At 41.4% G+C, this 23,912-nt stretch overlaps 1 protein-coding gene across 11 annotated transcripts in view; it reads right to left on the reverse strand.

Moving 5' to 3' along the window:
* The window catches only part of IMPACT (impact RWD domain protein), a 41,431-nt gene extending 20,997 nt beyond the window's left edge, over positions 1–20,434 (reverse strand). For 2 of the 11 annotated variants that reach the window (XR_006288571.1, XM_037892732.1), the window contains exons 1-7: positions 19,975–20,125; positions 17,421–17,549; positions 16,510–16,562; positions 15,826–15,888; positions 9,490–9,575; positions 5,345–5,476; positions 4,916–5,013 (exon numbers count right to left, since the gene is read on the reverse strand). Coding sequence is in view for 10 of the 11 variants with exons in the window: in XM_037892732.1 (XP_037748660.1) it covers positions 4,916–5,013; positions 5,345–5,476; positions 9,490–9,575; positions 15,826–15,888; positions 16,510–16,562; positions 17,421–17,549; positions 19,975–20,010 (597 nt within the window). In the remaining variant the exon portion in view is untranslated. The other 9 variants (XM_043539730.1, XM_037892729.1, XM_043539731.1 and 6 more) reach the window with 8 other exon arrangements.
* Positions 20,435–23,912: the final 3,478 nt, after the last annotated feature.

Below are 23,912 nucleotides of genomic sequence, written 5' to 3' on the forward strand. Positions count from 1 at the left end.
TAACCTGTTCTTTAACTACTGAGCGCTGATCACCTACTCCCCATGCTGTGTTACCCAGTGCAGCAGTCTGGGAGCTGCCCTTGGTCTGTGAAGATCGAGGCAAAAAATGCATTGAGTACTTCAGCTTTTTCCACATCATCTCTCACTACGTTGCCTCCCCCATTCAGTAAGGATCCCACATTTTCCATGATCATCTTCTTGTTGCTAACACACCTGTAGAAACCCTTCTTGTTACCCTCCACATCCCTTGCTAGCTGCAATTCCAATTGTGCCTTGGCCTTGGCCTACAAGTTTGGTTAATAAAGGCAACAGTGTTGATGTAATATATTTATACTTCTGTAGGGCTTTTGACTTGTTACCATACAACATTTTTATTAAAAACTGGAACAATATAAAATTCACATGGCACACTGTAAATGGCTTAAAAACTGGCTAATTGTAAATGGGGAATTGTCATCAAGAGGGTCCATTTCCAGTGGGGTCCTGTGGGGATTGGTTCTTAGTCCTACACCACTTAACAATTTTATTAATAACCAGGAAGAAAACAAAATTATTACTGATAAAGTTTGCAGAGGACACAAAACCTGGGGGAGTGGTAAATAACGAAGAAGATAGGTCACAGATTCAGAACAATCTGGATTGCTTGGTAAACAGGGCACAAGCAAACAATATGCATTTTAATAGGGCTAAATGTAAACGTATACATCTACAAACAAAGAATGTAGGCTATACTTACAGGATGAGAGATTCTATCCTGGGAAGCAGCAACTGAAAAAAATTTGAGGGTCATGGTGGATAGTCTGCTGGACATAATCTCCCAATGTGATGCTCTGGCCAAAAGAGCTAATGAGATACTGGGATGCACAAACAGGGGAATCTCAAGAAGTAGAGAGGTTATTTTACCTCTATATTTGGCACTGGTGTGACTGGGCTGGAACAGTGTGTCCAGTTCAGATGCTCACAATTCAAGACAAATGTTGATAAACTGGAGGGGGTTCATGAAGAGCCATGAGAATGACTGAAGAATTAGAAAGCATGCCTTCTAGCGATAGGTTCCAGGAGCTCAATTTATTTAGTTTTATAAAGAGAAGGTTAAGGGTAACTTGATTACAGTCTAAACGTATTCACATGGGGAACAATATTTAATAATGGGCTCTTCAATCTTGTAGAGAAAGGTATAACATGATCTAATTGTTGGACGTTGAAGCTAGACAAATTCAGACTGGAAATGAGGCATAATTTTTTTAATGGAAAGAGTAATTAACCATTGGAACAATTTACCAAAGATTGTGGTGGATACTCCATCTCTCATAATTTTTAAATCAAAATTGGATGCTTTTCTAAATAGTATGCTCTAGGAATTATTTTAGGGAAGTTCTATGGCCTGTGTTATACAGAAAGTCACACTAGATGATCATAATGGTCCCTTCTCCCCTTAGAATCTATAATGTACTATTTTAGGTGATATTACACATAACAGAGTATCATTCCCTCCATTCAGATGAATCTTTGCAAACCTGTTATGGCACAGATTTAAACTGTGATCCAACATATACAGACTGATAGTGAGTGCAGTTATGTCTAGTACAAGTTTTCCAGGATGCTCCATGAATTTTATTTGCAGCAGATTGTGAACAAAAGCGTGGGGGATTTTTTATTTTTAATCCCTATACCATTATTTGGGCAGATCTCATCTGTTATTTCAAACAGATGTATCTGGAATGTTTTATATTTCTAAATGATTTAATTTTCCATACTTGTTACTAAGATACAAGATTAGATGCCTGAAGTTCTGTTTATGTCAAATTTTGTGTGCTCCTGTCCTAATGAATTCTAAAGAATTTCCATTAAAAATGTTGGTTTTTCTTCGCACATATTTCCTCCTGTGCTTTTTCAACTTTTTAACTCTGCAATAAAGTTAAATACATACACATCTTTTCCATAATAGATTTAAATAAAATTCAATAGTATACAATGGATCTGAAGATTTTTCAGTGTGATTTTACTAAATCAGCTTAATCTGATTTCACACTAATGGCTAGATTGCCCATAGAAGTGTGGGGAACAAAGGAATGGAACCCAGTAGCTCTCGCAGTTGGGACATACAGGGAGATAAGTAGCCACTACTTGGCATTTTTTTACCTGGCATCACCCTAGGATCCCACAAAAGCTCTAATGGAGCTCTGAAGGATCCTTCTTCTACATTATTTTGGAGGTGGAGCCAAAGGAGGTGAAACAGCACAAGTCTTCTGATGCATCATGCCTAGCTGACCATGCAGATATCTAAGTGGATAGCCAACTGAGAGTTAATAAAGCATTAACTCCTTAAGAACTTGGCTCCTCTGTAACTGCTACTGCACAACTTCAGAGGGACTCAACCAATGGATGCACAGGACCTGAAGGAGACATACTGCCAGGGCTGGGATGGAAGCCAATGGAGAACCATGGGGAGAAGCCAGCCCTCCAAGTGGACACCTCTGAAACCACAGCAAGAGGGTTCTCTTTCACTGTGAACCATCAGAATCTGCGAGATTAGGAGCCCAAACACTAACTCCAAGCCTTTCTCCCTAAACTCCTCCCAGTAGAAGGGGCAGTCATCTGACAATCTGGAGGTTAAGCATATATTTTCCTGGTCTTTTGCCCTTCTCCTGTGGGTAAGCACAAACTAGCTTAGGGCATTCATTATTGCTTTTCATCTCACCAGTAAGAATTTATGAAGAATTTTTTCAGTGTATCTTGTATGAATTAATTTGTTTGGTGGAGGAAACGAGGATACTCAAAGGGAGATAACACTTTCAAATTGGATTAGTATTTTATACTTTCAAGTATATACATAGAAAAGATGCCAAGTAAAGATACATTCCAGAACGATCAAACAATCCAGTTCCATAGACTATATATGCAATGTGCATGTTTTTGTTTTTTAAATATCAAAAGAATAAGTTAACACAAAATATTAAGTCAGAATAATAAATAATGCCCAATGAATGTAGACCCAGGGCGGGTAAAGAAGCCCCTTTGCAAACTCAAAACATAAAATACCAAAAATTATCTTCCAAGCACCAGGTCAACTCTTTGTAGCATCTTTCAAAAATGTAAATGCCAACCATGGAAGCTGTTGCATTTTAAACACCTAAACCCTTCAGCCAAAGAAGAGTAGAAAAAGTAATGCTACAAAACATGCTAAATTGCCTGTGTTTTACCATTACCCATTTACCCATTACCTTTGTTTTAGTTTTAAAATAATAATTACTATACCAATTAAAAGTAATATTATTTAAAACCATATTAAAGGTTAATTGAAACTGTTAAAAAAATAAATGTGAAATACTGAAAAATATTTAGAAGTTACAAAGCACCTTACATTTTTATAGTGCTTTACAAGCGTTAATTAATATTGTGGAGTAGACAAAGTGTTATGAATAGATGCTATTCCCTCCATAGTTACTGATGAAGCTAGTTTTTGTTATGAACCCAGTTTTGACCACACATACCATCACTTTAACTTTGCCCAATCAAAACCCTGTCTGTCTGAAATTTCCTAATTATTTTGAGAGGAGGGATGAAGAGAGGAAAGGAGAAGAATTATTTAGTTTTCTGCATAGGTAGCTTTAAAAACCTGTTCCGATGAGTATCTCTCTGTGGAGATCCTACTGTGTCCATGTCACAAATATATACTTTAGGAAGCACACACCCACTGGTTATGGGCTTCCTCCTATCAGTATCTGTGCTATGCGTAGCTTAAGAACTGTGACCAATAGGTGCAAGTAACCTAAAGCAAGAAGAGGAAATAACATCGGTGGTACTGATTCCCTCCTTTCCTGAAGCCATATTATCCAGAAGAACTGAATTTTAGTGCCCCTCCAGCCACCGTAGTCAAAATAATATGTATATGTCAAGTGATAAAGATTCTGTAGGTCACATTACACCCTCCATGACAACCATGCAACTCTATTACCTCCAACAGGTTTGTTCTATGTATCTTAAGTACTCATATGGCCCCTGTTGTCACAGAATCTGAGCACTTCACAATCTTTAATGCATTTTATGCTCAACATGCCTGAGAGGTAGAGAAGTACTATTAGCCCCATTTTACAGGTGGGAAACAGAAACATTGACTAAGTGATTTGCCCAAGGTCACACAAACTTCTTGTGGTGGAGCAGGGATTTGAACTCCCAAGTCCTTGGCTAATGCCCTAACCATCATTCCCCTCTTTGTAGCAGCTGTCAAAAATGTAAATGCCAACCACAAAAGCAGGCATTTTAAACAACTAATCCCCTTATGATCAGCCAAAGAAGAGCAGAAAAGGTAATGCTATAGAACAGGCTAAATTGCACCCATTACTCTTGTTTTCTGTTTTTGTTCAGGTATAATAGACACAGAATTTTGTTAATGATCCAAAAGACTCCAGATCACTTTTCCATAGCTGTATTAGCTATATAGTATCAAAAAGACTGAAAAATAATTATTATTTGTATCACTAAAATGAGAACATGTGACTAAGAATACAAAAAAGATTACAGCTGTTGAGTTAGGAATTTAATGTGCATTCAGTCCCTTTTCAAAGTAGAAAGGCACTTTAACTATTTGCCCAAGATTACACAATTTGTCAGAGTCATAACTAGGACTAGAAAACAAATCTCCTCACTCCCAATCCCATGCCTAGTCCACTTGAAAGCAAGTGATAATAATACTTACCTTCTTCAACAGTGAGGTGGGACAACTGCATTAATGGGAAGTATCACAGGGAATAGATTCAGCAAATAGTGAATGACAACGACTGGTTCTTATCAGAACAGTATTAATATACTTTTCACAAAATAGAGATGCGTTCAGATAATTCCAAGTACATCAGTGGTATTTAATCAGGCACAAAACTGTAGGATACAAATCTGTCTTACAAGCTTTACTAACCTGTTTGGGGCTCACTACAGGAGCAAGATGTGCCTGAAAAGTGCTCCTTCGGTCCGAGATTGGGTTCCCATGATTAATTGGTGGCAGTTCTTCATCTACCGATTTAAAATTAAGACCTCTTTATTTATATTTTTATTTTGGGGAGAAATATGTTTACAACTTCCTAACAATGTATTTAGCTAGCTAGGAAATAAAAATAAATTCTAAATAACAACTCAGAAAAAGCTGAAATGACAATATCTCACACACCACAAAAAAAGGATGTTTTATAGTTACTATACAGTACTATAGGCTAGGGAAACAAAATACTTTTTAAAATCAAATATTGCATTATTATTTGATAAAATACAAAGGATGGTGATAAAAAGTAGAAATATAAAGATTTTCTCTTCTAAATTTTTATATCAAAATTAGCATAGATTCTTTTACCTTCTTGGCTTTCAGATATAACAAAATTCAATGTTTTAACTGTATCTTCTTGAACTGGTTGATATTCCAGGGAATAATCATCTTCATTATCTTCATCAATCTCTTCAGTAATTTTCTCAACGTTTGGTCCTGCTGGTGTAGAACGATAGAATTTGTAACAAATTTTATCAGGGTTGTCTAGCGCAAAGTATAATCTCCGATCACTTTGCTCAAAAGTCTCTAAAACCGAAAGAACAAATCAGTTTTATGACTGATTAAACTATTAAATGTATTTGAAAATAACATTAATTGCAACTGTCATTTTTTGTGCAATATTTGTGATTGCAATCTTGCTAAAAGGTATTATTGTAATACTGGCAGTATGGTAGCCATATACAATAGACTATAAAACATATTCTGTTTTAATATTGGTTTTTAAAACTGAAGAAAATCATTGTCTACTATTTAGATCAAAAGATTAAAATGTTGTTGTTGTTAAATAAATAGTAAGATCAGAATGAAAACTGAAGTTTAGTCATCCAAGTGTGATCCACATTAAACAGAGTTCCATACCACAAAAACAGTCCACATAATTTGGCAAAAATTATATACTTTGGTCAAGAAAGTGTGAAGACTGACCTACTCACAGAATCAGAAATGAGATGAAAATGGCCTGATAGGTTATCAAACTTATCCCCCCTGCTAAAGTAGGATTGTTCCCTACGGTGCACTTTTAGTATTTTGTCTACTCTATTTTTAAATATAAAGACTAAGCTTTTTAGCCTATTGACAGTTAGTGTTAGTGACTGTTCCCTCCAGCTCAGGTCATTTGTTGAGCACTGTAGGAAAGATCTGAACCTAATGCCCAACTATAACTAGTATGAGGTAATAAAATCCTTCAGTTTTTACTATTCCCAATTTCTTTCTGGTCACGTTTAAGTTCCATGGTGGTGAAAGATGCTACACTGACAGTGCTGGAGACTGAAGTCTTTTATTCACTGGAAATTAGAGAGTCTTATGGTTGGTGGCAGTACCAGTTTCCTCAGTAGCATAGCTACAATGGCGTGAGAGGTGCTGTCATATCAAGGCCCATAAGGTTATGGGGGCCCACCCAGCAGAGGCTGTTCTACCTTAGGGATCATTGTACTTTCACCACAGTCTACCTACAGGCTGGCTAGGCAGCGGCCAACCAGCTGGGGCTCCAAAGAGCAGGAAACAGCCCCTAGCTGGGCTTCCGAGAAAAATGCTCCCAGGGGCTCTGAGGACCAGGAAGCGGCACCCAGGCTGTCTGACAGGGAAGCACTCCTGCCCTCTCCACAGCCACTTCCTGCTCCCAGCATGGTACGATCATGGCTGTGGTTCAGGCACCAAGCAGCTCAGAGCTGCCAATAGAAGCACCACGAATGCTGCTGGGCCTTCACGTTGGAATCCCAATGCATATGCCACTCCAAAGCCAGCCCCCATGGGCCCTGATGCTTGGCAGCCCGCAGCCCCTGCCCTGGTTGCGGTCTTGGATTTGCACTATAGTCACCATGTCACCAGCGAGAAGCTCATCTGGAAAGTTGTGTAGGGAGGACTGGTGGTGCAGGGAACCAGACAGGGAGTATGAGCTAGAAGAGGCTGGGAGTGTGGGCTGGGGGTGTGAAGTGCAGGGGTACAGGCAGAAGGTGCATACTGGGATAACCTGTGGGAGTGGAGTGTGGGGAGGCGAGTGGGGGGTACATGGTGCAAGTATGAAGAGCCAGGCAGACGGTGGGGGCTGGGATGGGCTTCGGGTGCAGGGGGCCAGATTATGGGCCCAGGGGGTCAGAAAGGGGATATAGAATGGGAGCCAGGCTGGTGGTGTCCAGGTCCCATTGTGGTTGAGCTGAGTGGCTGCAGGGGCACAGATGGGAAGCAGCCCCTGATTAGAATTAATCTCTTAGTTCTGTTAGAATGTGTTTCTCCTAACTAAGCTATTTTCATTACTGCACTCTAGCTCCTATGCAACATTTTGACAATGGAAAACCATTGTCAACCTCATCTGATAAAACAATTAAATTGGGCTTATTGAGTAGCTGGAGCATACCACTGAATCTTGCTCTATGGGGTGGGAACAAACCCTATCTCAACAGAGTGTGTATCTTAGAGGTACTTAGAAGATGTTACAGATGTTGGTGAAGGCTGGCTTTTTATCTAGGCCAGAAAATATTTCTATGACATGGAAGCAACATAAGTGCCTGACTTAGATAGTAATGGGAAATGGACTAGGTATCATGATCTTGGAAAAGTGCTACAAATGTAGTTGTTTTAATAGATGTTTTTGTTTGTTTGATTGATTGATTGATTGATTGCCTGGCAGTATGGATTCTTGTGTTTGCTTTTTGTGACTAGTGACTGCACTTTCAAGAGCAGTCTGTATATCTGACATTTGTTTGCATTTGGTGCCCAGCCACATGATGTGAATGTAAAGCAAATGCTGTTTGTGGTCAAACTGCAAGTTCTTTCACAGGCAAAATTGTGGGTTCAGGTATAAAGGTTCCACATTGCATTACAGGCAGTCCTTGGACTTTCGACACAATTGGTTCCCGAAAATTGAGTCATAAGTTGAAATGTCGTAACTCACAACCGCAATCCAGTCCATTGCGGGACCGAGCATCGTAAAGTCAAAACCAATTTTCTTAAGTTGAATCAGGGTGTCAATTCAGAAGTGCTGTGCCATTCGTCATAAGTCGAACAACAAAGTCCAGGACTGCCTGTACTCCCCTTTTACAGCAGTGTAACTCCATTCATTTAATTCTAATACAGGTGCACCAACTTGAAACTGTAGTAACACAATAGTGACTCAAGCCCTTGGGATTTTTGACTAACTACATATGTGCTTTCAATGTACCTTGCTTCTTAGTTTAATATTTGGCATATAAAATCTGAGTTGTGTGTGTTCTATGTTTATATGATATGTATTACTAATGTGTGAAGTCTCATAACTGCTGTTGCAATAGATTGTCAAGTAGTTAAAATGTATTTGTAAAATGTTTGTTAGGTTTTGAATATGGGTGTATTATCGTATGATGACATCACACACAAGACACACATGACAGAAGTATCAACTTGAGATAATGTGCTCTCCACTACAAAATTTACATCACTGCCTGTGATCATTTTGTATAAATGTGTAAACAGAACTTTTTTGTGTGTAAATATCTTGCAAAAATGTACAGACCATAGCCTGTATATGGTGTTTGTGTATTTATGGATAACATAAATATGTTCTGATTTTCCAAGATGGTAAAGATAAGCAAAATTTTAGATATTGGAATCAGAAAGGGAGCCCCTAACCTATTCTTGCACCAGGTCTTCTGGGGCCTTGCTATGCCCCAGAGTTTCCTCACATTTCCCTTCCAAGATCCATCCACATGGACCTGGATGAAATCACTCCCAGGGATGAGTTAGTTCCGTCTCTATGCAGATGAGTGCCAGTTATGATGTTAGATTTTATAACATGGTAATCTGTTGAGAGGAAAATTGACTGAGCCAACTAACATTTTTTAAAAAGCCAAGAAAATTTTGTCATCTGAGAGTAAGTTATGACCAGAGATTGTTGCCAACAGTCTTGGAGTCTTTAAAGCCTTAATATCTCATTACTTATTCCTACATTATTTATTCCTACATTATTTGGAGTCATTAAAGCCTTAATATCTCATTATTTATTCTTCCATTATTTATTCCTACAGACATCTAGTTGCCTTTTTAGTTCTTACACCCAAATATTCAAAAATTTCACTTTTCAGTTTATTGTGGGCTATTGAAAACTAACATTAGATTTTATAATGAAAAAAACAGTGGAGCTATATACAATCAGGAAATGAAGCACAGAAGAGAACCACTATTGCACTTGCAGACATAAGACGCAGACGCAAGAGGACAGGCGCTCTGAACAACCGTCACGGGTGGTAAGAAGGAACAGAGGGCACAGGGCCAGCAGCGCCTCATATACCGGCGTGACGCAGGACTCGAGGGCATCAGAGCCAGCCCTACAGATATCACGAAGGCAAAAAATTCCAACAATGGTGCACATGGACGCGCACACCATCTAGAATAGAATCAACATGAGCAAGCGCTGGAAGCATCTTACTTTAAAATTAAAACAAAAGTAAACAGAAAACACCACATATTTTCTACATTACCTGTATCAGATGACTGAGATTTTTCTATCAGAACTTCTCGTATCTTTTCCACCCAGAGGTAAAGGATGCTTTCACCAAGATTCTTCCTGGAAGTTATACAAAATTCACAGTAAGTAAAAGGGCCTTTTCAGAGGCTTCACTTGGGAAATTATTTACACTCAATAAATAATATGAACAAATTTTAGAAGTAAATTATAGAAACATTATATATTGAAATGCTGAAGGATTGAGACATGCATGTGGGAGTAGAGTTCTTTTCTGAGTGGTGGTTTACTGTTTGAAATTCTTGATCACGTCCATTACAAGGTGCTGTAATTTAGGCTTTCTTCAGCTCCAAGGGTACCACTCAGATTTCCCTTAGTATCCTAGAGATTTACGTACGTTCACGAGTCCCATTACCACATTGAACATGAAGCCTCTTAAAATGTCTCAAAATATTGTTTAATACTATAGTATAAAACCTCAGTAGAATATTGTCCCCTACTCAGAAGGTGATGGTCCTATTTTTGACTCCCATGTTTTTTCCTAAGCCTCATGATCTTTAAGGTAAAGCAAGGTTGCACAGACTGCAGTCTATAAGAACACTCAAACCCTGATCCTGCAAACACTCTGCATATGCTTAACTATAAATCAGTAGTTCATATTGACTCCAGTGGAATTATTCATGTGCTTACAGTTAAGTCTGTGCATAACTGTCTGCAGGATTGGACAGTTAATAGTTACTATTTGGAAAAAACAAAACCTTTCCCAACTCTTTACAGATTAATGGGAGAAGTCCCAGGGAAAAGCCCTTCAACATAAACTTTTATTAAATGGATCATTGACAGTGTACCTGTACTGGATGGGTTGAAATTAAATTCTAGGAGATTTATTATTATAATCAGCTACTACTTCTATGAAAAATCTCTACATTCTTGAAATACGGCTGCCCTGTAGTTGAGACTTGGAGTTCAATTCCTACCTTAATGAAATATTACTCCCAATTCTACAGCTAGATCAAATTCTTGGTTTCTGAAGCTAATCCTTTAATATCTGTTTTAATTAAGCATTCCTCAACCCACCTCCTGGACTGTGATACCTCTAGATAATCTCCTATAGTGTGGATCTGCAGAGGCAATTCAGGATGAAGAAAGATAGATTACCCATGAGTACATGGAGTTCTGGCTGTATTGCTTCTGCAGATCCACACTGATAATTCTTCCTTACTCTTTTTTTGAAGGCCTTTGGTGAATATTTGAAGTTAGAGAGGAACTAAGAACTGCTATAAAGACTACCTTTACTATTTCCTGGTCTTTGCACTTTCAGATCTTAGACAGACACAAATAGCTTCAAACAATTTTATAGCTATAAGTGGTTCCACTGCTCACAAGACATGGCATAAAACTTCTATGGTGTGGATCTGCAGAGGCAATAAATTTGGAAAATTCCAATTATTGGTTATGAATCATGTTACTAAAGTTTGTTTTAATTACAGGTGAACAGATTTGCTGACAGTACAGTTATTCTTTCATAAGCAATAAAGGAGAGCATGACATATGTACAAAAAAGCAGATTGAGTGCTACAGCAAATATAAATACTATTATAAAAAGTTAAATCAATTATTTGTTTTTAATTATTTTGTAATAGTTGATCCATCTTTCCTCCAAACAATTCAGGAGATCCAACACAGGGAATAAGTCTCTCAATTTCTATCAGTTTTTCTTGTGAGCCACAATTCTATAGTGTACATTTATTTTCATAATAATTTTGATTAAATATGGAGTTATTTCAAGGATTCATACCTCAAATGCTTTTTATTATGTATGACAATGTCCTAATTTATTAAAATTATACAAAGTCAGACACAGAAATCAAGAAAGTGTACCGATAAGGGTGAAACTTACTTCCAATAATGAAAGTTAAATAATTAATTAGAACGAAGTTTATAAATGTACTTCAGTGCCTCTCGGTGTTACAGTCATGGTACTGCATGTTTACCTTTACCTGTATATATTCTTGCTTTTCCTTCACGTAATCATATTTTTCCTTGAAGTAATCTAATCACATGTAAAATTGTACATGTAATTTGCACAGAAATGGAAAATACTTATTAGGAACATTTTTATACTTTGCACAGAATTCGGAATCTATTACAAGCTGAAACTGCATGTACTAGAAAACGAAAATTTAGAACACTGGCCAAAATTTTTCCAATTATGATTTTTTTTTAAAGATGCTTAAAATTTCTATGTTTGCCAGGGTCACAAGACCAAAATGCATCAAATGTGCAAACTCAGGCTTCACTTTCAATCATTTTTTTCAAGTTACTGCCATCTTCTGGAATAATAATGCATAAGTACAATTCTGGGGTAGAAAAATAGTTTTAAAAATGTAAACTTTCAGTAAATCTGTATATTACTACTGAACATAATCAAAATATTTAGGCACTAATATTATTAAGAAAAGACTCAAACAAAGAATCAGGAAAGTATAGACTTGTAGCTGTGACCTCAGAATCCAGACATACTCTAGAATGAGTTAAGTACCCTATTTCATGCTCCTTTCTGACAAGTATGTATACCAGTACCATTTTTTAATACTTGCAATTTATTAAATTCTGTATAATGAAGAGCAAGAATTTTAACTACAGAGTCATGAATAATTTTGTTTAGCTATTCTATTTATTATATTTAATGTTTTCCACTTCATAGCAGATTTCATATTACTGAACTCTCATTAGGAAATGTTCTGGAATGGGTGAGATCGGACAAATCTCATGCAGTGTCACTGATGGGTCCAGGCAACTCCCTGAGGACTTCTGGAATATTAGCCACACCTTAAACCCTCCCTATATCTACGCTACTCCCATTCTGGTAGTTCCTGTTCCAAGGCTGCTTTGATTTTCTTAGCATTTGTACCAAAGATGTTAAATTAAACTGTTCATTTAACAGAAGCCTGATACTGAGAATCTCTTGGAAAGGAATAAGTATCTACACTTGTTGAATGTGTAACTTTTAATATATTAAGGGACCCAGAGTTCTGTTTGTGGTTTGTAATTCTGCAATATAAAACCAACATTATTCAAGTTATATCTGTATTGTCAATGCTAAAACTTCTTAATGAGGTAGGAAAAAGCACCTAAACTGCAATGTTCATGGGCAGGATAGCACAGGGGCCAGTTTAAGAAAAGGTACGTGTACACTTACGGCAGTGTGCAAAGGAGACACTGCACCCCAGCTAGCACAGGTATAAACAACAGTGTGGATGGCAAAGCATGGCTTCGGTGAGTAGAGTGCCTCACACCCCTGAAATCCCAGGGAGGCTCTTACTGCCCAAGCAGCATTTCCATCTACACAGATATTTTTAGCAGTGTGATCTCCCCCTCCCCACCGGAGCCTTTCCCTGGCACTGCTTCCTGGCTGCCAGAGCCTTTCATTGCCGCATATAGCTACACATCGCAGTGACAAGTGTGGACGCTGCTTGCCTTCCACTGCAGTGTGTATCAGACATGTTGGCAGTGACTAAAAGTCAGACAGATCACTTAAAATAATTAGTGGAAGATTTGAGAATAATCTAAGTTATTTATGTTTAACAGAAGATTATCCAAGGTTTGGATAGGTTAGAATCATAGAATCATAGAATATCAGGATTGGAAGGGACCTCAGGAGGTCATCTAGTCCAACCCCCTGCTCAAAGCAGGACCAATCCCCAATTTTTGCCCCAGTCCCCTAGATGGCCCCCTCAAGGATTGAACTCACAACCCTGGGCTTAGCAGGCCAATGCTCCAACCACTGAGCTATCCCTCCTCCAGCTCAGAGCCCTACAAAAATAAGTAAGTGCTGTAAAGCTATAGTAGTCAATCCTGTAGGGGGCACTCCTGCCACCAACTTAAAACTGAACCAGAGCAAGTCCAGCATGTTAGAGACCACTGCTTTTAATACAGACTGCCGAATGAGATAGAAGGACAGATCTGTTGCTGCAATCAGTTTCTCCTAAGCAAAACAAAGAGGGGGGTGGAAATGTCAAATTGCCAGTTACATTTCCCACATTCCCATCCTGGGGACAGTTCTAATTTGCACCAGCTAACTATGGTCCACAAGGGTCCACGCACCAGCTAGGAATAGTCAGAGTATATCACACCCTGGCCACTGCACCCCAAACCCTGATATGGCCCCCGTTCCAAATGCTGTGGGTCAAAAAGTGCAGAAGCCAGCTACTGTGTATCTACACGTGCTAGAGACTCCCCCATGCCAAGCATCACCCTGGCTGGGGAATCTGGTCATTAAAGGTCCCTATAGCACTTTTCATAGGAGTAGAGCTGTTAACCCCCATACTCTGTTCAAGTTTTAACTTTGGTAATTACATTCTGCCTCCCTAGATTCTCCAGGGCTTAGTTAGATAAGGTATCTGCCTCCAGGCCCTAACTAACTACAGTGTTGTTTCCTGCCATTTAAAATCTACCATAGTCCCCACCAAAGATTTTTGTATTTCAGTATTAAATGACATGACCTCAGTGAGCTGTAGCTCACGAAAGCTCATGCTCAAATAAATTGGTTAGTCTCTAAGATGCCACAAGTACTCCTTTTCTTTTTGCGAATACAGACTAACACGGCTGTTACTCTGAAACCAGTGCTTAATGTGTATTTCACTTTTGTTAGGTTCATATCAAGCTTTAGGATCAGATTGGATAAAATAGAATATATAAAATTATTGTTTCTATTATCCCATCCTAACACCAATAAACCCTGCAAAAACACAGTCTGAGCATTTCTAAATATTTATTTATTCTCACACATTATGAGAAGTTCTGTTATCTGCACATTACATTAACAAGCCTCTTCTAGCTACTGAGTGGCTTTATAGTTAATATTTTCTAAAGCTACTTTTATTTAAAATTCACTTTTTCTTTAGAGGAAAAATTTGCTTTTAATAAAAACTGGTTTCTGCCTGTGTTCAAAGGTCTGAATAGGTATTTTCAGATCCTGCAGTTTACTATATGGATATAGATTGGACATAAGGAATTTGACTTCCTGGGACCAAACTCTAAAAGTAACCTAACATATATTATAAGACAAAACAAAGAATTCTATATCAATGGTACAAAGGGTTTAAAAATTATAATGATAATAGAAATTATCCATCAAGATTAATGCTTGTAACTTTATATAATGCCCCGTTCTCAAAATAATTTAACAGATGTATAAAATGTACAGTAAGTATCTATTAGATGAGACTATTTTATTTAAGCAGAAGTCTTACTTCATTTCAGCTGTTACAGCAATTACCTCAATCCTTCTGATTCATGCATCTAGTACTCCTGAGGGAATTTTGCATCACTGTGTGGGTGCAGAATTCATGGCCCAAGCAGATTTCTTTGCTTACTCGCAGAAAAATGACTTCTGACGGGGACACAAAGGGAAGTCGCAAGAGCGGTCATGCACCCACTCCCTGGCAGTGCAGACAGGTTGGTTTGGGCACCCAGAGCAGCCGGTAGAGATATAAATCACTGCCTGGGAGTCGTGGGGGCTGGGTAGTCATGTGTGTGTGAGAGAGAGAGACACTCTGTCCCTCTCGCTTGCTATTGCAGCATGCTCGGCATGCAGGGGCCGGGCTTTGGGGTATTTCTGAAGAGGTGGGCGTGGGGCAGGCTCTGTTCCCTCAGGCAGAGGAGAACGCAGCAGCCTGCCTGCTTAGTGAATTGTTCCCATTGTGCTTAGTGAATTCCCCCAGGAGTATAAAACAGGTGTAAAAACGTTAAGGGTCCTTTACATTGCCAGAGTGGTGTAAAGGAGCCTTATTATAAAGGACAGTATGGTCTTATAAATGCTTATGGTGCTTTAGTGATTAGAACTGGTCAAAATTTTTGGACTGAAAAAATTTGCTATCAAAATGTGCTCCATGAATTGTTTGCTACTGACCTTTTTGGAGATGGTCAGTAGCCATTATAAATTGTGAGTTTGAGTCCCCAGCCCTCCCTTGCTCTTCAGTTGCCTATGATGTAACACTGAGCATATGGCTGCATATATTTGTTGACTAACAATTAGAAATTAAGGGTCAATACTAGCTACATTACTATTAGACAGAGGGGGTTTGGAGACTTCCTCCAATGCTCCCCACTCCCATTCTCCATCTATTGTATTATAGTTTAAATAAATTACCAAAATAATTGAAACTAGACAGATTATATTGCATTATTTTGACTTAAAAAAGACAGAATTTTGCAGAATTTTAAAATATTGTGCGCATAATTTTTAATTTTTTGGCACAGAATTCCCCCAGGAGTAATCTAGTTAACATAATAGGTTTAGAGAGATGTGCAACTGAATTTTTAGAATTTTCCATCTTCTGCCACTTACACATAGATTTCTTCCAGGCTATTTGCTAATTCCATATAATCCTGTCCTCGAAGCCAAGGGGCACTAGAATGACCAAAAAAAAAAAAATACAATGAAATTAGTGCCTACAAACTCTGCATTTTGGTGTCTTTGTTTAGCTCAAAAAATGATTGATTTAAAAAAATTACACTCAAAAGTAAAACCTTTAAGACAAAATATTGTCAACTGTTCCCACTGATAAAGATTTTGGTTTTCTAACATCTCAGGGTAAGCAGTCTTCCAAGATATTCTACTGCTCCCCTCTAACGCCCTACTTTGGGATTACCCCATCGCTCCATTTGAAGAGGGCTCAACACGCTTTCCATTTACTTGGTTCCAGAGTTGCTCTTACCATAACGTAACATCTCTCCACTGCCTCCCCAAAAGCTGTGCATGCTGCTGCTTTTGTTCTCTCTGTCTCTGTTTCCATCCTGGCCTAACACACTTGCCTAGTGATCCTTTAATCCTGTAATGCTAACATTTCAATCCCAAATTAAACTGTAAACTTTACAAAAGTTTGTTAACATCTCTAATTCCCAGGATATATATTCAATTCAACCAGAGAGCTACCTTAAACTTCTACAAGCAGCTGCAATAATAATAATTTGAAACAAAATGCAGTAAATGTTTAAAATAAAAATCTGTTGACAAAGAGACATCACCTACTTCAGTTGATAAATAGGTGGGGCTGCAGCTGGATATTCAGAAGGCAGAATCACCTAAAAAGAATATTAAGTATAAATATTCATCAGGTTGGACCTCCAAAACTAGCTAAATTAAAAACAGACTATGGCAAAACCAATTGGAGTATTTGGGTGCTAAGCCGTGTTATAAAAAGGAGGACATAGGTTGCTCCATTATTATGTGATGATATAAAGGCTGTATTTCTATTGTGAGCGTATAATTCAGGCTTTTGCCCATCTGTGATACAAACAAAGTGTCATATAGGCTACACTCTGTGAACAGATAAAGCAGCATACGATATATCCTGTACTATAAAGAAAAAAGGTTAGAAGTATACATATACACTTCAGCCCTGTGTACACTAAACAAAAAAGTATTGCAACAAACTATTGCTTGGAGTGCTCCTGACTTGTAATACTGTACAAAGCCATATAGGACAGGTATCCTAAACATTTTACAAACGCTGATTGCAACACCTAGTAGAAAATCTTTCAAAGTCAGGAAAGGCTGAACTGTAATGCAGTCTAAAATGGTTTCTTTCTAATTCTGGAATAAAGCAATAAGAGAACCAGCTGCACCAATTCAGCCAGCCCTTCTATGCAAAATACAGTGTATAAATAGATAAATAATGAAAGGACTATCCGGGAAATACACTTTTAATTAAAATATTTAAGGATGTGGAAAAAGCAAAAATAATTACTGAAAAAGATAGCAGACAGTGACATTTTAAGGAGACAATAACTGAACAGACTGTGAAAAGCCTTTATCCTACGACTGAATCCATAGGAGCAGACCCTTGAGTCTATATGGAGCCCCATTAAACAAGGCACAAAGAGCAACCCTCCATGATTCCGATAGCAGAAACTGGCCCAAACTCTGTATCAACAACATACCTGCAAACAGAGAGTCCATTTTGGCTGCTCCAAACAATCACTAATCTTAATGCAAAATATCCTTTCATCTTCATCAACAACACACCAGTCATCACCATATATAGATGAGAGAGCATCAATTTCATCCATCTACAAGAAAAGTATGTTAAAAGACAAAGAACCCGATCCTCTAAGGTGCTGAGCACCCTCAATTCCCAATCACCAGAATTGTGCCCCTATCTGTAAATGAAATGAAAGTTGTCAAACACATAACTTACTGCATTGATATGATTTTTGCATCTTTTCAGTGTTACACATCAAACATTTTAAATGGACACCATCAACTTGAAAAACCACATCTGAAAATGTCATACTACAGGTTTCCACCTGCATGGAGCCCAGTTAAAGTCAATGGAGCTGGCTCTATGCAGTCACTTGAGTCTGCAAAGAACTCATTGCAGGATTGGAGCATATGTGAACACATTACTCTGAATTTACCAATTATATTGACAGGACAAATGGTTCTTTAAAAATGATACAGCAGACAAAACATTTAGATGCTGGTGTCTTGGGAAATAACAGTTCAACAGCTTTAATTAAATGACTTTTCTTCTTTTAAACTCTCAACAACTAAGTTGCTTTTTTGTAGCTTTATACATTTGATTTCCCTGCTTGTACATATTTTTAACGGACAAAAACAAAGTTGGTGCCTACAACAGTAGGTGTATTTGGTAAATTTCCCATTGTCCCACTTGTGGTAGCAAACTGTGTCATTCCTAGCATAGATGAGGCTCCTGCAGCCACTGGTGTTTTTAATACACAGTGGCTCTAAATAGCAAAGCATTAAACACACAGACATGCAAAGGTGAAACTGCACAAGTGGTAGCAGCCATGCTGGGAGACGTTCCAGTGGCTCTCAGGCTTTTTATATTGGTAACCCCTTTCACACAGCAAGCCTCTGAGTGCAACCCCACCCTTATGCAGCTCACAACCTCCAAGTAATAACCTTGTGACCTCCTGAGGGATTGCAAGCCCAGTTTCAGAGCCCTGCTTAAGACAAAGCTTAGTGGAGCCAAGGATGTGGATCCAGCACCCTGGAGAAGGCTGGCAGAAGTTACAACAATACACATGACAACAATGTGAATAGGGACTGGCCAGGCCCCCAGTCCCATGTAACAGCCATGTTGCCTGTGTGGGGTGTAGGGGAAAGAGGGTGGCAAGGGATGGGCAGGGTCAGGCCTCCCAGGGCGCTGCACGTGGGGGTGGGGGCAAGAGGGGTTGTGAAGGCCAGGAGAGGGGCAGGGTGCTGTACGTGGGGATCGGGGCGGGAAGCTTGTGAAGGCCGGGTGAGGGGCAGGACACTGTACGGGGGGGGCGGGGGAAGGAGGGCTGTGGTTGTGAAGGCCGGGTGAGGGGCAGGGTGTTGTACTTGGGGGTGGGGGCAGGAGGGGATTGTGAAGGCCGGGTGAGGGGCAGGGCACTGTACATGGGGGGGGGGGCAGTTCTAGTTGTGAAGGCCGGGTGAGGGGCAGGGCGCTGTACGTGGGGGTGGGGGCAGGAGGGGATTGTGAAGTCCGGGTGAGGGGCAGGGCGCTGTACGTGGGGGTGAGGGCGGGGGGGTTGTGAAGGCTGGGTGGGGGTGAGGGCGGGGGGGGGGGTTGTGAAGGCCGGCTGAGGGGCAGGGCGCTGTACGTGGGGGTGAGGGCGGGGGGGGGGGGGTTGTGAAGGCTGGCTGAGGGGCAGGGCGCTGTACGTGGGGGTGAGGGCGGGGGGGGGGGTTGTGAAGGCTGGCTGAGGGGCAGGGCGCTGTACGTGGGGGTGAGGGCGGGGGGGGTTGCGAAGGCTGGGTGAGGGCGGGGGGGGGGGTTGTGAAGGCCGGCTGAGGTGCAGGGCGCTGTACGTGGGGATGAGGGCGGGGGGGTGTTGTGAAGGCTGGGTGGGGGTGAGGGCGGGGGGGGTGTGAAGGCTGGGTGGGGGGCAGGGCGCTGTACGTGGGGGTGAGGGCGGGGGGGGGGGGTTGTGAAGGCTGGGTGGGGGGGGGGGGTTGTGAAGGCCAGCTGAGGGGCAGGGCGCTGTACGTGGGGATGAGGGCGGAGGGGGGGGGTTGTGAAGGCTGGCTGAGGGGCAGGGCACTGTACGTGGGGGTGAGGGCGGGGGGGGGTTGCGAAGGCTGGGTGAGGGCGGGGGGGGGGGGGTTGTGAAGGCCGGCTGAGGTGCAGGGCGCTGTACGTGGGGATGAGGGCGGGGGGGTGTTGTGAAGGCTGGGTGGGGGTGAGGGCGGGGGGGGGTGTGAAGGCTGGGTGAGGGGCAGGGCGCTGTACGTGGGGGTAGGGGCGGGAGGGGGTTGTGAAGGCCGGGGGCGGGCAGGGCGCTGTACCTGGGGGCGGGGGCGGTTTGAAGGGGGGGTGAGGGGCAGGACTCGAAGGGGGCTATGGCGGGGGTGGGGGACGATAGCCCGGCAGGGCTCGCAGCAGGAGGCGCCGGCGGCCGGGTCACCGCGCACAGCCCGGCCGGGACCTGGACCGTCCCCGGAGCCGAGCCCGGCGTGTTTAACCCCCGCGCCCCCAGCACCCACTTGGCTCTGGGCCGTTTCCGGGTCACTCGCTGCCATTGGGCCCCGGGGCGGGGCACGTCCCTCCCAGCCTCACGCGCCGGCCGCCGCGAGGACGATCTCCCCGCCCCGGAGGCGCGCGTGGTGCGAAGGCGCATGCGTGGCCGGCGGGGGCGGGGGCCTTGGGGCTGATGTTCTGCCCTGCTGCGCTCCTGGGCAGCGGCGGGAGGGTGGCCCCGGGCCGGGGGAACAGAGCCGTGCGGGGAGGGGATGAGTGACCCGCAGAGATGGAGCCAGCCTCGAACAGCTGCGGTCGGAGCTGCCCAGGAGTAACCCGGCCGCGTGCGGGGCTGTGCGGGTTGCGCTGCTCGCCTCGAAGCGTACCTCACCCCGCGTCCATTCATCTAGCGCCTGCGCGGCCAGCCCCCTTGCTGTGTCCCTGCCTGCCCGCCCGGCCTTTGCAACCCCGGCCTCTCGTCACTCGGCCGTAAACTCTTCGAGGCGTGGATCCCTTTCAGGTGATCGACAAAACACACAGCGCCATGGGTCCCGATCCTGATTTTGGCCTCTAGACTGTAATACATGGTGATAAAAATCTCAGTGTTTTCATTTCATTGGAGCTGCCGCATAATTCTGAGTCTGCCAGTGCAGAATGCAGAGACTTGGTGTCACAGTTACCGGGCCAGCTGCCCCTCTGTCCCCTTGCTGGTCTCTCTGAGCGCACACCGTTATCTGGCCTTGTGCCCTTACCTCTTCTGGGATGGAATCGTGAAATCCCCCCACTCCTAGACCAGGCCCAGGGCTTCAGTACCCTATTGTATCAACCATGCTTACAGTATGCAGTGATCAGGCAACCTTTTTAAACAAAAGTACTGTTTATTTTAACAGCAGGAAAAAGCATTTATTGTTATATTACTATAGCACTTAGCAGAGCTAGTCATTGACTAGGCCCCAGTGCCCAGCCGTGCACAAGTACAACCAAAAGACCATCTCTGCCCCTAAAGAGCTTACAGACTAAGTATAACAAGACACAACAGGTAGAGACAAACAGATGAGGGAGTACAAGAGTCAGCATGATAGGCAATGGTCTCAGTCCATCAGCAGCCTAACTTGTCAAGTTTCTTGTAGGCATCACAGCAGAGGAGAGTTTTGAGAAGGATTTGGAGGAGGATAATTAGGCAGCTTTGAGAGTGTTTATGGGGAACATCTCCCAAGCATGAGAGATAGCATAGGAGAAATCACGAAGGTGCTTATTTGAAAATGTAACAAGTGGGCGATGGAGGCTGGCATGGGCTGATTGGAGGTAAGCATCAACTTCTTGATAGTGAATGAGAGAGGATACGTAAGGTGGGGATTACTCATGAAGGACCTTGAAAATGAAGAGAAGCAGCTTATCTTTAATGCGATAGAGAAGGGGGAGCCAGTGGAGGGAGGCAGAGAGGAGTGACATGCTTAAAGCTATGGCCTAGGAAAATGATCTTTGCCAAAGTATTCTGAATGGACATATGAGAAAAGCAAGATGGCATTTGTCACGTCCAGAGAGAAGGATGTTGCAGTAATTGAGATGCAAGATGATGAGAACTTGGATGAGAGTTTTAGCTGTGTGAATGGATAAGAAAGGCTCCTTTAAAGACGTTATGCAGAAAGGATTGGCAGGATTTAGATATAGTCTGGATATGGGGATCTAGAGAGAGAAAAAAGACTTTAAAGCAACAGTCTACACACATTTCTATTTTACCTTCCTATTGACAGTGATCAAGGCAGACCTAGCTTCTTCAGACACCGCAGGTGGTACCTTGTCTTCGTCTGGTTCCTCCAAACAACTACCCACCTCCTGAGGGAGTCCTTTTTAAACTGTTACAGCAGTCATTATGATCCCCAGCATGTGCAGATTTTTTCCTAGATATTCTAGGCGGCTTTCACATCCATGCAAACGTTACAGTGATCAGCTGGGCTGAGTGTCATTCAGAGTCTGCAGTGGGACAGTAATTGTGGGATATAAACATAAACAGAACTATCAGTAACATGTTCCTTTTGCTGGATATGAAACAGGACATGGACAGATTTATACCTTTCTAGGATATGTGTTTTAAAAACTATTCCTGGGTGGTAAATGTTTAAAATCACAGAGATGCTGTAAATAAAATGTAATATTTACTAAAAAAAAAAAAAAAAAAAAACCTAAATGAAATTTGTATGCCTTACAACTAAATAGGTGATGCAAGTGTTCTCTTTTCATTAGGAAGAGAGGAGCAATTTCTTGAGAGTGTTTGCCACCATTCAGAATTTGCTTCTCAGCTAACCATACAGGATAATAATATATTACATAATGGGGAGCATTAGATTATTAGGATAGGTACTTGGTGAAAATTCTTATGCAGTCTAGGGCCAGTGAGTAGATGTGAAATATACAGTACTGTTGCATTTGCATTGAGTTAAGTGGGAGTTCTGTGTTTGCAAGGAATATACTTGACCTAAATGGAAAATATTGTAGTTATAGACAGAAAAGACTCATAATTGAGTCCATTTCCCTGAAAAGATGGGATACATTCCTCCAGTAGAGGACTTTTTAAACATTAAATTGATACTTCAATCTTGGCAAAAAATCCTCAGCCATGTTTCTATAGCCATTTTGCAAATAAAATGTTCCTTGAAGGAAGAACTTTTGAAAAATGTATCCGTAACTCTTCTGTTTAATGTGTGTGGTCATGATTCAGGAATGTACTTTAGCACATATTTTAGCATTGACTTCAGTGGGACTCTTCATGTACCTCAGTTCCCTTTAATTAGAGCCTGCATGTACAATGACTGCAGCTATATACAGATCAGGGATCAAACCAAAAATCTTCAGCACCAAACTTTGAGATTTTTCCTGTTTGAGCTAACAGAGAATTTCTTTAACTGCAAGTAGCAAGCTGTTACAGTTGCTGGTGTCATGCACTAGAGAAAGATGTGATTACACACACTGAGTTGCATTTTCAACCAGTTACCAATCCATGAGAGGACCTTCCCTCTTATCCCATGACAGCTTACTTTGCTTAAGAGCCTGTGGTGAGGGACCTTGTCAAAGGTTTTCTGAAAATCTAAGTACACTATATCCACTGGATCCCCCTTGTCCACATGCTTGTTGACTCTCTCAAAGAATTCTAGTAGATTGGTGGGGCATGATTTCACTTTACAAAAAACATGTTGACTCTTCCCCAACAAATTATGTTCATCTATGTGTCTGACAGTCTTGTTCTTTACTATAGTTTCAAGCAGTTTGCCCAGTACTGAAGTCAGGTTTACCAGTCTGTTTAAGGATTAGGTATTTCCTCCTTATGTACAGTTTTATATTTTTCCAGGAAGAAAAAAAAAGTCTTAATGGCCCTTCACTGCTCTCTGAAGGTCTGCTAATACTGGGTGTCCTACTCAGTTGACTTCTTTTGTGTGTTTTTATGTTGTGGTAAATGTGCATGTGGGAATAGGCCACAGATATTGCTCATATAAAAGTGCTTAAGACTGAAGTATACAGATGAAAAGACCAGGTGAGATAATATTCCGTGTAGCATTTGCCATCTGTTATGGTGCTGCAGGCAGCCACATGTTCCCAAATGATAATTGCTGGGTCATCATGGGGTATGAATGCAAAATCCCAATTGCTACCATCATAGCTAGGGTGTTTGAAATCCTTGCCTGTTGAATTTAATAAGCCACCTAAAATAATATTAAAAGAGCATAAGACATACAGTGAAAGCTTGGTAGGGCTGGTGCAGACTATTGTGCATATTAACGCAAGGGAAAAAGTGATTAAAAAGAGAGAGTGCAGTAGAATACAATCCTGAATTAGGCCCTGATCCAGTAAAGCACCGAAACACTTGATTAACTTTCAGCATATTAGCAGTTTCACTGACTTCAATAAGATTGCTTGTTTTAAGCCAATAGGACTACCAGAGACATACCTGATCTGGCTTTTGGCCAAT

Source organism: Chelonia mydas, chromosome 2 (genome assembly GCF_015237465.2).
Source record: "Chelonia mydas isolate rCheMyd1 chromosome 2, rCheMyd1.pri.v2, whole genome shotgun sequence".
NCBI classification, from domain to species: Eukaryota; Metazoa; Chordata; order Testudines; family Cheloniidae; genus Chelonia; species Chelonia mydas.